General features: G+C 47.9%; 2 protein-coding genes across 3 annotated transcripts in view; one reads left to right on the top strand and one right to left on the bottom strand.

Annotated features, from left to right (window-relative positions):
* Nucleotides 1–4,852, top strand: part of LOC143488620 (actin-binding protein WASF3) — a 30,690-nt gene extending 25,838 nt beyond the window's left edge. The window contains 5 exon segments of the mRNA XM_076987441.1: nt 799–977; nt 1,115–1,387; nt 1,849–2,168; nt 2,171–2,242; nt 3,281–4,852. Of these exon segments, the coding sequence (XP_076843556.1) occupies nt 799–977; nt 1,115–1,387; nt 1,849–2,168; nt 2,171–2,242; nt 3,281–3,438 (1,002 nt within the window). The 3' untranslated portion in view covers nt 3,439–4,852.
* Nucleotides 4,853–8,901: 4,049 nt separating this feature from the next.
* gpr185b (G protein-coupled receptor 185 b) lies at nt 8,902–13,384 on the bottom strand. Of its 2 annotated transcripts, none has more exons than XM_076987514.1 (2): nt 12,980–13,384; nt 8,902–12,152 (listed from the first exon to the last, which is right to left on the bottom strand). In XM_076987514.1, exon 2 carries the CDS (start codon nt 12,145–12,147, stop codon nt 11,176–11,178), a length of 972 nt encoding a protein of 323 aa, XP_076843629.1. In that variant the 5' UTR covers nt 12,148–12,152; nt 12,980–13,384; the 3' UTR covers nt 8,902–11,175. The 2 variants fall into 2 exon arrangements, with proteins under 2 accessions (XP_076843629.1, XP_076843630.1); XM_076987515.1 differs by having other exon boundaries at nt 12,970–13,001.

The raw sequence follows: 13,384 nt of genomic DNA, 5'->3' as shown, positions 1-13,384 counted from the left end.
GTCTTACTGCCCCTCCTCACTCTGCTCTGCCATAAGAGACCTGTCTTACTGCCCCTCCTCACTCTGCTCTGCTGTAAAAGACCTGTCTTACTGCCCCTCCTCACTCTGCTCTGCTGTAAGAGACCTGTCTTACTGCCCCTCCTCACTCTGCTCTGCTGTAAGAGACCTGTCTTACTGCCCCTCCTCACTGTGCCGTAAGAGACCTGTCTTACTGCCCCTCCTCACTCTGCTCTGCCGTAAGAGACCTGTCTTACTGCTCCTCCTCACTCTGCTCTGCCGTAAGAGACCTGTCTTACTGCTCCTCCTCACTCTGCTCTGCTGTAAGAGACCTGTCTTACTGCTCCTCCTCATTCTTCTCTGCCGTAAGAGACCTGTCTTACTGCCCCTCCTCACTCTGCTCTGCCGTAAGAGACCTGTCTTACTGCCCATCTGTGTGTTTTATAGAAGTGTTTTTAGGGTAATTACTCTGTAGAACACTATGGAAATAGGTTATGGGAATCTAGCATATTCTATTTAGAACGTGACCTTGTCAGCAGTATGTGATGTGTGTGCATGTGTGTGAGGGAGTTTACTCTTTCCCACTGAACCATTTTGTTTTGTTTTTTATTTATTCGGCAGTCATATATATTTAGGGTTGCTATAGAGGCTAATGCACCATGTTTTCTGTCTTCTCACTGAAATCTCATGCCTGCTCTCGCTCTCTCTCTCTCTCTTTCTCTCTCTCTCTCTCTCTCTCTCTCTCTCTCTCTCTCTCTCTCTCTCTCTCTCTCTCTCTCTCTCTCTCCCCCTCTCTCTCAGGAGCAGCAGAAGCAGTTGGAGGAGCCCGGGAGGGAGGTGAAGAAGGTGCGTAAAGCTCGTAACCGCAGACAGGAGTGGAACGTTCTGGCGTACGACAAAGAGTTCCGCCCGGACGCCCGCTTCACACCCTCGCCGTACCATGGCATGTCCTCCGAGGGCTCACTGTCACCTGATAACAGGTGAGCCATGCACAACACCCAGGCTTTACCCCCATGGCTACTTTTGACTTATGCCTTTCTCTGCTGCCCTCTAGTGGTCTTTCCACAAAATAAACAATGTTGTGTGTGATATGAAGTACTCCTTGTCCCACCCCTAGGTCGGTGGCGTCTGACCTGGGCGAGCACTCGTACCCAGGCAGCCCAAGTCGTCCGGTGCAGCAGATGGGCCCGTCCAGTGCCTACTCCACCACCGATGGCAAGGAGCATCTCCTCAACCCCTCCCAGACCCAGACACAGTCTCTGGATCGCAGCTACCGGCCCACCGGTGTCCTGGCCACGCCCACGAACAGACACACGCTGGGAAGAGTCCAGGCTCCTGTCATAGACCCCGCCCTCAATGGGCCACGCCCACTCCAGGGCAAAGACTACAGGTGTGTGTGTGTGTGTGTGTGTGTGGGCGCACGTTTAAGAGCAGTCTTAAATAGAACGTTCATTTATTTAGACCAGGGGTGGCCAACCCGTCATAGACCAAGAGCCACTTTTCTTACTGTGTTACGGCAAAGAGCCACATCGTACATGGGCGAGTGTAATCTGTTCAGCGGGGGGGTGGCGAGTGTAAATTATTAGCTGTGAAGACAGTCAAATGCGTGTTTTCCACTACGCCGGTTTTTAAAGTATTAGCGGCTCGCTAGGCTTGTAAACTAACCGCGCACCACGAAAATGTAGCAGTGTGTCGCCCCGTTTGTGCAGGTGAGCCCGCGGACCGGCTGGGGAGCCGCATGAAACCAGGCAAAGAGCCGCATGCGGCTCGCGAGCCGCGGGTTGGCCACCCCTGATTTAGACTTTTGTCACTATATTTGAAGTGTGTTTCTCCTGTGCGTCTCTCCCACAGTGCTCAACAAGCCCAGCACCCAGAGTTCTTCAACCCCCCGGCTCCGCCTCCCCCTCCGCCCCTCATCCCCTCGGCTCAGACGGCCTTCGACAGTCCGGCCACGCCCTCTCCGCTGCCCCCCAGCGCGGTGACATCACTGTCCCGCTCATACAGCCCCTCGCCGCCCACACCTGCGCTGCCGGCCTCCTACACCCCATCCCCCGCCCACCCGCCACCCGCGGCCCCCGCCTCCACCGCCTCCGGGGCCGCCCCCCCCACGCCCATCTGCACGCTCACCCTCACGCACACGGCTTGGCCCAAGCCCCCGGAGAAGCTGCCGTCCCCAGGAAGGGCGTGGTGACCCTGGTGCCCATGAGCGACGCACGAAGCGACCTGCTCGCTGCCATCCGACGAGGTGAAGAACAAACACAGTCACAGACAAAGACACAGACAGATCCAGAGAGACAGACACAAACACAGACGCAGACACAAACACAGACAGATCCAGAGAGACAGACACAAACACAGATGCAGACACAAACACAGACAGATCCAGAGAGACAGACACAAACACAGACGCAGACACAAACACAGACAGATCCAGAGAGACAGACACAAACACAGATGCAGACACAAACACAGACAGATCCAGAGAGACAGGCACAAACACAGACGCAGACACAAACACAGACAGATCCAGAGAGACAGACACAAACACAGACAGATCCAGAGAGACAGACACAAACACAGATGCAGACACAAACACAGACAGATCCAGAGAGACAGGCACAAACACAGACGCAGACACAAACACAGACAGATCCAGAGAGACAGACACAAACACAGACAGATCCAGAGAGACAGACACAAACACAGACGCAGACACAAACACAGACAGATCCACAGAGACAGGCACAAACACAGACGCAGACACAAACACAGACAGATCCAGAGAGACAGACACAAACACAGATGCAGACACAAACACAGACAGATCCAGAGAGACAGACACAAACACAGACGCAGACACAAACACAGACAGATCCAGAGAGATAGACACAAACACAGACGCAGACACAAACACAGACAGATCCAGAGAGACAGACACAAACACAGATGCAGACAGAGACACAGACACAGAGATTGATGCAGACACGGAGGTACAGACACAGATGCAGACGTGGATGCAAACACAAAGATCCAAACGGTGACAGAAAAACAGACAGACGCACAGATGCAGACACAGACACAAATGCGCATGCAGACAGAGATGTTGGCACAGAAATGCAAGACACGTTACCTGAGAGGGCTTTACATTACAGCACTGGCCTTACCGTAGCTTGTGTTTTAAGCATTTGTACCTCATTTAAATTGTGTAAATCTCATTTTTAACATGTTTTTCCATGTTGTCTTCTTCTTGCCTTCTTGTTGCTCTGGCTCACGCCTGCCTCAGGCATCCAGCTGCGTAAGGTGCAGGAACAGAGGGAGATGGAGGCCAAGAAGGAACCGGTGGGGAACGACGTGGCCACCATCCTGTCCCGACGCATCGCCGTGGAGTACAGCGAGTCGGACGAGGACTCCGAGCTGGACGAGAACGAGTGGTCCGACTAAAGGAGGATGTGGAGGGGTGTCCCCTGCTCAAAACGCCCACCTGGGTCCTAACGCTCTGTAGTTTACACCCTCATCCACAAGCACACGCCGGTTAAGGATCCTCCTGTTACAACATACACACTAGAGTGGAGTGACTCTTCCAACTTGAACATGGTTCAGTCTATATCTGATAAGGCATGGTGAGAGGTTATCTAGTTCATATCTCAGGCTGGGGTTGAGTAGGTTATGTAGGTGTAGACGCACACGGATCTTCAGCTCCATGATTCAGAGGTGGTACTGTCCTAAACTGACCAGTTTGTGGAATGGAGTTCTGTGATTGTAGAGGGATTTCTGCCATCCTGTATCTCGCATCAGCACGTAGATGTATGTCCTCTTTGACTCCGTCAGCCTCCGTCAGCCTCTGTCACACTCGCCGTGTCCGGCTGCCAATCTTGCCTCATGCATTCGGGGCACTCCAGGACTCTCGCCTTCCTCCTCATCATCCTCACCTTCCTCCTCATCATATTCTCTCACTAGGGACTTTTCTTATCTTGCTCGTTCCTTATGAATAGCAACTCCAGGTTTGCTCTCTCTTCTCCAACATGACAACTCGTGACCTCTGAAGAAGGCTTGTGTTAGGAGCAGCTATGGTCAGCCATGGTGTGAATAAATGTGTTAGAAGGTTTTTTTTCATAAAAGCGGAACCCCTCTTCCACTGAGAAGAAGAATTACCAAAGCCTACGTTCTGAAGACCACAGCTCCACCCTTGATTTAAACCTCCACCCTTCCTATTACCATATGCCAGCACAGGGAACACAACATTTCATTGTAACATAAAGGCCATTTGGATTACGTGTAAGTGTGAGATGCTTCCTTACATATATAAAAATATATATATTTTTAAGTTATATAAATTAAGATATTATTGATGCCACATTGATTTACTAATCTATTTGAGTATGTTTTTATTGCTCAAACCTTACCCTCCATTATGAAGTACTACGGTTGCAGGCGCACGTGGACCATCCTCAGACAGGCTCACGTCAAACGTGAGGAGATGCTGACATCCTCAGTGGTGTGACGCTGACATGGTTGTTGGCCTTACATAGCAGGTCCTCTACAGCATTCCCACAGACATTCAGAACGGTACAGTCGCCTTCTGGGAAACAGTCCTACCTTCCCCAGTACATGAAAGCTTATGGTGAGATATTAAAGATCAATCTTTTGCAACATGAAATACATTATACTACAGCAACTAGCGAGCTCCTTGTAGCTAACCATGACCTCTGCATTTCTGGGTCACCTTGTGTACAAGCCATTAGCCTGTTCCCAATTACCCCATTCCCAAAGACAACGGGACTGTGCCAAACTTTCAGCCGATTGGGCTGTATGACGTTTGGAGTGATTTCTGTCCCCCCCCCCCCCCCCCCCCCCCCCCCCCAACCACCACCTCCTCCTTTGCCTCCTGGTCTTTTAGTTTCTTCTGTTTGGGGCAGATTATGTTTCTAATTTGTACATAATAACAATGCTCAAGCATTTTAGGTTATTTTTAATTTATTTGCTTAAACGTGGAACTAATAGCTGCACAAAAAATGCTGATGTTTAGTTTGTAATTATTTAAAACTATAAAGGCTTGTGTGTGTGTGTGACTTGCAAGTTGTGTGTGTATTAACATCATCTGTGTTTTAAACAGTATATAGAACTTTGGTAAAACTGCTTGTAAGTAATTTTGCTTCTCTGAGTAACTGAAAACAAGTGTTCGGTGTGTCTTCAAGAAGCTGTTGGCCAGTGTAATATGCATGCCAGAACAGCCAATAAACATCTGACTAAAGACACAGTGCCCTGCTACGACTTTGTCCACCATGTCTGTTTCGTTGTTCTCATAACCAGTAGAGGTGTCAATTCCAGGTTCAGAAAGTAAAAGTCCTCACCAGGATTTTGCTCAGGCTTCCTGGATTGTGTTGATTCCACTAATTTTACCTGGATTGCACTAATTAGAAAATCTAGCAAGCTTGAGCAAAATCCTGGTAATGACTTTTACTTTCTGAATCTGGAATTGACACCTCTGATAACCAGTGATTATTTATGGGTCTCCTAAAAACGCGAAAGTGACGCTGAACGCAAAGTGTGCGTGGAGGCCTTAAATATGCTGTTCGTCAGTAAGCAGTTTGCACATTGGGATTACATTCCAACTGAAAGATGCTTTTCCACTCCAATGCTAATGCGTTAGCCCTGTTTACTTTGAGCAGTTTATTGTAGCAGAGGTGCCTTTTAAAGAGGCGTGTTCATATTTCCTCGAGGTCGCTTGGCTGAGGGCATTCTCTTAGGTCAGCAGGAGCACGAGCGCTTTCTGACTCGGCGCTTTCTGGCTCACTCAGGTGCTGACCCCTTAGCCTTGTGTGTGTGTGTGTGTGTGTGTGTGTGTGTGTGTGTGTGTGTGTGTGTGTGTGTGTGTGTGTGTGTGTGTGTGTGTGTGTGTGTGTGTGTGTGAGGAGCTACCTCCTCTGGGAGTGTCATCATCCTCTGCTTTTCTGAGCCCTTCCATTTTGTGTCACTGACCACACCGCTGGTCACACCTTCCTTTATTGCTCCTGTGAGACTGGATATACAGTGGCTAATGGCATATATTGTCTGATTAGGGTGTGAAGAGTGTAGTGATGTAGTACTGATGTATTCAAAGACTACAGAATGTATTAAGTCCATTTAGGTTTCACTAGACTTCATACATAAGGTCAACTACGGACGGAATAAAGTGGGTTTGTTACCGTGTTCGCGCACGCGCTCTTTTCCTAAAGAGGGAGTCCACGGCGCGTGTTTATGATCTGGAGAGGCTCTCGCTGAGTTTTTGTGGGTTTTTTTCCTCGCTGGCGGGGTTTCGGGATGCTCTGACTCAGAGCTATCGACTCGGCGATACTGTCACCTCCCGCGCGCTCGTCTCTCTTCTTAACGCGGGCGAGGTTCGCCTCTGCGCGTGCGGGGGAGCGCGCCCAGTGAGTCATCACCGCTCTCAGAATGCTCGTGTGTGCGTTCGCGCGCGCGCTCGCAAGCTGTAACGTGAAATTTTAAGCGCTCCTCGGGTGTAATTCTCTAAGGAGGTCAGTGGGTGGCACTCTTTCTCATCGAATAACCCGCCTGCTGCAGAAGGTGACTCAAGCATATCTCGACGTGAGTGTCACTCTTACTATTTTCTTTTTGTTTGCGTCATATCTGGAGTTGAACTAATGGCGCACATTTACCGAAGTACGTGTGCACGTGCTTTCGTGGGAGGCACACGTGTTGGATTGGCTGACACAACTGCACTAAGACTGAGTAACCTACAGTAATGTGAACATTCGCGTCCCCAGCTGGATACCCAAAGGGGGCTGTGCGTGGCATCCGCAGTTCCACGTGTGCATGCGGCTGGTGTGGACGTCTCCCCGTCTCTCGTCGGCGCAGAGTAGGTTACGTAAATGGGAATACTTCAATAATGCACGCGCAGCCCTTTCAAGCTTGACCTGAGCCCGCGCGCGAACACACTACCCACACGCGGACTCACGCCTACAGCCGCGTTCTCCTTCAGTTATTTCGACAATCATAATGCACGAAGCCTGGATGAGTTTGCTGCATTTTATTCAACAAAGTATTTTCCTCGTGATTTTTTTTTTCTATCGTATATGTACAGTATTAAAAATAAATCATTTTCAATTAGGAGTACATTCCACACGTACAGTGCAATGTGTGGTATGTCCCTCTCGTAAAGTGCATCGTACTAGTCATCAGATTAGAGTTCACAATACAAAGAGATAAACGAAAAAATCCAGACATTAAACTGGTAGTTTACATCACAGTATCAATAAACCAGCCACCATCCCCATACCACATTCTCATCCTAGCCTGTTTAATGACCTAATTTTTTTTTTTTACCAAAATGAAGGCCAAAGTTGTGCTGAACAGGGTTGTCTCTATGTTTTGACTCCACTGGTGAAGGACAAAGACAGATTACTGCCTGTGGACATCATTTACTAATCAATATGACTAATGCACAATCCTCTATCATAATGAGCTTTGTATAGATGTAAGGGTCACATTAGTTTTTGAATGTAGATAAACGAATGCTTCTCATTCTCTGTGTGTCTCTTCGTCTTCCTCATCATCCTTTTTCTCTCTCTGTCTCTTTGTCTCATCCCTTGTCCTTCCTCTGTTTTTTTTTTTTTTATCAAGGGAGAGAAGAGTTGTGTTTAATGGCCCAGAAAAGGGGGTTTAAGTGCTGGGGATAAATTTACCACTCCATGTCTCACATTTTCAGTTGTTATTTTTAGCAGGGCCAGATTTACGCGGTGCAGAACATACATGTGTTCTGGGGGGCCCACGCGGCCCCTCTTTCTGTCGGCCTAAACAAGCACCATCATCATTCAGCCACACCACATGCCTGGAGACGGAGGACAACCCCAACACCCCCCCCCCCCTGTCTTCACCATGACAACAGCCTGGCGGTTCTGCCTGTAAACCCACACAGTTCTCCACTCAGTTCTCCCTGCCAGTGTGCCACCAAAGGGACAGGGGTGGGTACCTTACACCGTCACCCATGGCGACCTGTGTGGCAGACTCTCGTCCAACAACGGCGTCCATGTTGTCGGTGATTAGGTAGATCACTGCTGAACAGGTGGCAGGGGTGAACATCCATCTGTCCACTGACGGAGTCGGGGAGGAATACTCCATCCAGTGAGGGAGAAGAGGCCAATAGGGTACCAGGGTAATGGGGAAAAGAGCCAATCGGAGCCAATAGGATTGTTCCCAATATGTCTTGGCCTATTACATGTGACTAGGGACTTACAGAACCACCCACTTGTTGGTGATAATTGGCCAGAATGTGATTGCAATCACACAGCAATCAGCTCATCATCTCAGGTCACACTGACAATGAACCACGTTTACAGCAATTTTACATTTCCAGCTCAAATTTCAACACTACTGCCAGGAATCAGCATTGATCTCCTAACATGATATTTGGGTAATTAACAACAGATCCAGATCAGCGTAGTTCATGTAGCTCTGACAACATGGTGATCTTCAACACTGGTCCAGTTCTGGATCGTGTTACTTCTTCAACACTGGTCCAGTTCTGGATCGTGTTACTTCTTGCACGTCTCTAGTGAGATGACGGCAGAATTTTTTTTTCTTTTTTAACAAATACACTGAAATTAACAAATAAGACGTTACAAAAATTATGGCACTTTTGTCTCATCACCAAAGACTCATTTTGCTTTTCTTCCTTTCATTCTATCTTCTTGTTTAAGAATCCACCAATAAGATTACAGAGTATTATATACATAAACACACACACACTGACACCACCATGTCATAAAAGTCATGCTCTGATGCGTATAAAAATAGAATGTTTCCATAAAGCATTGCATATGAAAAATAACCATAGGAACCCTGAACAAACTGAATCTATGGCATCCCATTAAGTATAGTTCTGTGGAAATACAATACATAGCAATACGGATCGGCATTAGAACATCAATATTTTGTACGTGTTTGCGGATTATATGATGTGGGGCTATTTTTTTTTTCTTTCCATAAGGGGCACATATGAACAGTTGAGTGTTCACTGAACCCCACTCATGATTAAGTGCTATATAAACACATAACTAACTCTCACTCACTCCCTCTCTGTCTCTCTCTCTCTCTCTCTCTCTCTCTCACACACACACACACACACACACACACACACACACACACACACACACACACACACACACACACACACACACACACACACACACACACACACACACAATCAGACAAAGAAAGTACCAAATGGAGCATTCCTCTACAGTGGACAGACTGCAGGGCAGCTCCAGGAATAAGTCCATCAGATAGAGTGTAGGTCACTAGGGGGCTGAGGTTGTTCAGAGTGGGCCTGCGCGCGCGGGCAGGTTCAAACCCCGGCGATTTCAAAGCACACCTCGTGGACAGCGCGCTTCAGATTTAGCAGCATCGGTGTCTCTGCCTCACGCGCCTTAGCGCGTTCAAGTCACAAAGTTTGAATTAGCTCTATAGATGGCGTCATTTAGATTGTAGCGTTATCAACGAACGGCACGCGCTGATAGTTTATTGCAGAGGAGCAAACACAAGGCCAAAAATAAGGTCGTATACATTTCAGACGAGGAAGCGTAAATTATCACTTCTCTTTCATCATTAGCTCGAGCCGCTGTTAATATTACTCTGTGTTCAAAACAAAATCCTGGCATCTGTTCTAGCATGTGTTGAATGTTTGCCAAGTTTTAATGCCATTATGAATTTTTTTTCCTGTTACAGCACAAAACGGAAGATTGTAAAACGTGTTTTACGCATTTAGGCTGGTAGAGACATTGCAGTCACTACTGTGAAGTCTGTTTTCATTAAGCTTAATAGTTTTCTAATGTGAATATCTATCTAATCAGTATGTGTAAAGATCAACAATCCCTATCTGTATTTTTGTTTCACCATTTTCACCAGTGCTCTTGCGAAGTAACGTATTGTTTTAGTGCAGGAAGGAATGCGCGGCAGAATTAAAAACGTCGCGACTGTCGTCACTTCTCTCGTGCTACTGGTCCGCTAAGTGAGATTTCATGAATCCCTGTAAATGCGCCCTGAAGCGAAGGTGTCTGAGATACAACCGGTACAACGAGAGATTCTATTGAGAAGTAGTTGACAATGGGTTTAAACATAAACGAGATTTCTACAACTTCGTGATAATGGCGGCTTTACATATGCTATTTGTCACAATGTTTTGAAGAAATTATATTTTTGCAGTGAGTTAATGTAGTCTTGTGCCATGACAGAGACTATCAACAAGATTTACAGTGCGTTTAATTTGAAATCGCGCGACATCCTAACTACCCTTACCCTTATCTTTTTCGGCGCCTAGCAAAGTTGTGAAATATTCTGGCACAGTACAATGAGATTATGAAGATGCAGTAGATCTGACAGCCAGTAAAACTGTGGATTGTCAGCTTTGGTTGAAGTGTGTGAAACTGCACTCACGGGCTTTGTTTTTTAGTGTCACACATTTCTAATGTAACACGGAGCTTCGCCGGAAAAGCAGGTTTACGTGGGAATTGCCTCGTCGTTTGGCTAAGCGCTGTCCATGGTCCTGAACGCTTGAGCATCTACACGAAAACCGCCAACAGTGCAACAACGCTAAACGAAATAAGTAACGTGCGCCACTTGCGCTGTGAAGCGTTTTAAGTTTCTTTGAACCGTTTGTATGAAGGGCGTTTGAGACACAGTGTGCTTCCTCCGCAGTCTGGTTCTCGACCAACTGCGATATCAGCTGTTAAAGAAAGAAACCTGTTGTAAATGTTTGATTGAGTCTTCTTAGCACCGTAATTAGCTTGCTGAGATGGGCAACAGAAATGGGATAGTTAGCTAAGAACGGCGAAAAAAGCAAAAAATCGATGTTGCTTTTGTTACAGCAATGTCCCCCAGAACACGAGGACAAAATGCACTTTCTTTTAGGTCACCAGAAATAGGCATTTGAATAATTGTATGTTTTTTTCCCCCACAGAGCCGTAGCTGTTCCCACTTTTCTATTTCGTAATCATTGTTTGTATTGGCTTTCTTCTAATGGTGTTTGGTGTGATATCTTAATTAACTTTACTGCACTAAGAACTTTGATTTGGTTGCTGTGGTAAGTGGGAGAAAACGCTATCACAGTTCAACCCGCTTTGCGGTCAAAGTGGTACACACAAACACAGCAGACTGATCTCACGTGATCGTTTGCGAATCAGCCTACACGTCGCTCGACGTCCTCGGCCGCAGCGAGAAGTTGGAGGGGACGCAGCCGCAGCAGGCCAGCCACAGGGACTTCTGTATGTCCGGGTTTCTGAAGGCGTAGATGATGGGGTTTATAACGGAGTTACACGTGGCCGGGAGGACGGTGGCGTACGTGTAGATCATGGGGTAGCTGGAGTCCGCCACGATGGAGTACATGGCGAAGGGCATCCAACACGCCGCGAAGGTGCACAGGATGACGGAGAGGGTGGAGACGCCCTTCGTGGTGGAGATGGCCATGAACTGGTGCTGCACGGCTATCTGCTGGGCGTGACGGAAGGCGATCTTACAGATCTGGAGGTACAGCTGCATCATGAGCGCGAAAACCAGCAAGAACGTCACGGCGAGCACCACGGCGTTGTTCTTGGTGACCGGGCGACACACGCTGCAGCGGGCCTGGTCCTGGAGACAGTTCCAACCCAGCGCCGGGAGGAGACCCAGCATGATGCACACCACCCAAATCAGAACCACTATCACGTAGGTGAAAGTCACCGTGCGCTCCGTGTTGTAGGTCAACGCGTTGTAGAGCGACAGGTATCGGTCCACCGTGATGGCCAAGATGTTGAGTACCGAGGCGGAGAAAGCCGAGATGAGCAGCCCGACGGAAACCAGCGTCACAAACTCCGTGTCGAGCATGTAGATGAAGATAAAGTTCAGGATCAGGCCCAGGCCAGCCAGCAGGTCCGCGAAAGCGAGACTCCCTATCAGAATAAACATGGGGGCTCGTAACGTGGGCGTGTAGAACAGGATGGCGATTACAATCGCGTTCTCACAGGAAATTAGCGTGCCAGTCACACACAGCGCAATGTCCCAGGGACTGACAGTGAGCGGTCGCAGGTCCTCCGTCCGCACAGGCGACGAGTTCCGCCCGTCCTGGATATTCCACGTGCCCGCCGTGTTGAGGGAGGTGTTCAGAAGTTGGTTGTTCATTGCAGCTGCAAGAGAGTGAATCATAGCCGAGAGAGAATGGGGTGGGGGTGGGGGGAGGGGGAGGGTGGGGGCGTTTGAGAAAATAGGGAGAGCGTGTCAGTGGAAATGATCTGTTTATGATAATGATTGGATGACGCTTCCAAAAGTGAGTAAATAATTATGCCTCCCCCAAGAACCACATGTCCCCAGGACAGTTACTATTCATGTCATTTGTTCTACGATTACCTAAAACTATCAACATTTAGGGGAACACAATAGTTCTAAAGAAGTAATGGCAGGAAACCTGCACCCTTTTTAACAATGAAACACGTGCAACCAACACAAAATGGAATAATATCAATTAAATGTTACAGATACGTATCAACAACAGCACACTTTGTGCATTTTCACCAAATTTCGCAATGCATCCGAGAGCAGACGGTTCAAATACGCACCCTTCACTTTGTTTCTATTTTTAGAAATTGTCTAAAAATAAGACGCGCCACCTCAGTATACGGGTCTCCTATGAAGGCATTGTGTGTATGTACCTCCAGAATGTCAAACGATGCGCTTTTGCTTAACGCTGCGCAGACACATATCAAAGGGCTAATTTTAACTCGGCGCGCCATCGTTTCATTCAGAAAATTCTTCACGGTAACCTGCCCATATATAAACCTCCAACAAAAGACTGTAAAGGACTCGGGGAGGTCATCCGCCCGGCAGCTCCGTAAGAGGGGACGGAGGATTGCCAACCATGCGTAATCATTCCTAATCAATGACAATTAATCGGACGCAAATACGCGTTGATTAGTAAAAGATGTATAAAGCGCCCGCGCGCATTACCATGCGGTACCTTAGTGCCATGAAGCTGCAATGCCTTTTCCTCCCTGGGGCTCGCGCGCGGACCGTGCCTATCACGCGCTGGGAGATGGAGATGAGATTAGATAGACGGACGGAGAAGGCAGAACAATCTCGAAGCCCTTATCCTGTTCTTTCCATTTTGTTTCTACGTAGCCGAGTACAAGTGAGGTTTTACGACTGTAGAAACCTTGGATACGCGCTTCCTCTGGGTTAGCATTGCTAATAGTGCTGGCAGAAAGGTAGCGTTGCCTCGCTTGATGTCATCCCCTCCCTCTATTGGACCTGCCGATGTTTCTCCCCTCTGACGTCAAAAGTCTTCACTACAGTCATGATCGAGTTTGTGAATCAGAGTCTGTAGACGGAATGGTAATAATAAAACGCATTCATACAACACGAA

Source organism: Brachyhypopomus gauderio, unplaced genomic scaffold (genome assembly GCF_052324685.1).
Source record: "Brachyhypopomus gauderio isolate BG-103 unplaced genomic scaffold, BGAUD_0.2 sc52, whole genome shotgun sequence".
Lineage (NCBI taxonomy): Eukaryota > Metazoa > Chordata > Actinopteri > Gymnotiformes > Hypopomidae > Brachyhypopomus > Brachyhypopomus gauderio.
The sequence above is the reverse complement of the archived record's forward strand: the minus strand, read 5'-3'. Positions and strand labels throughout refer to the sequence as shown.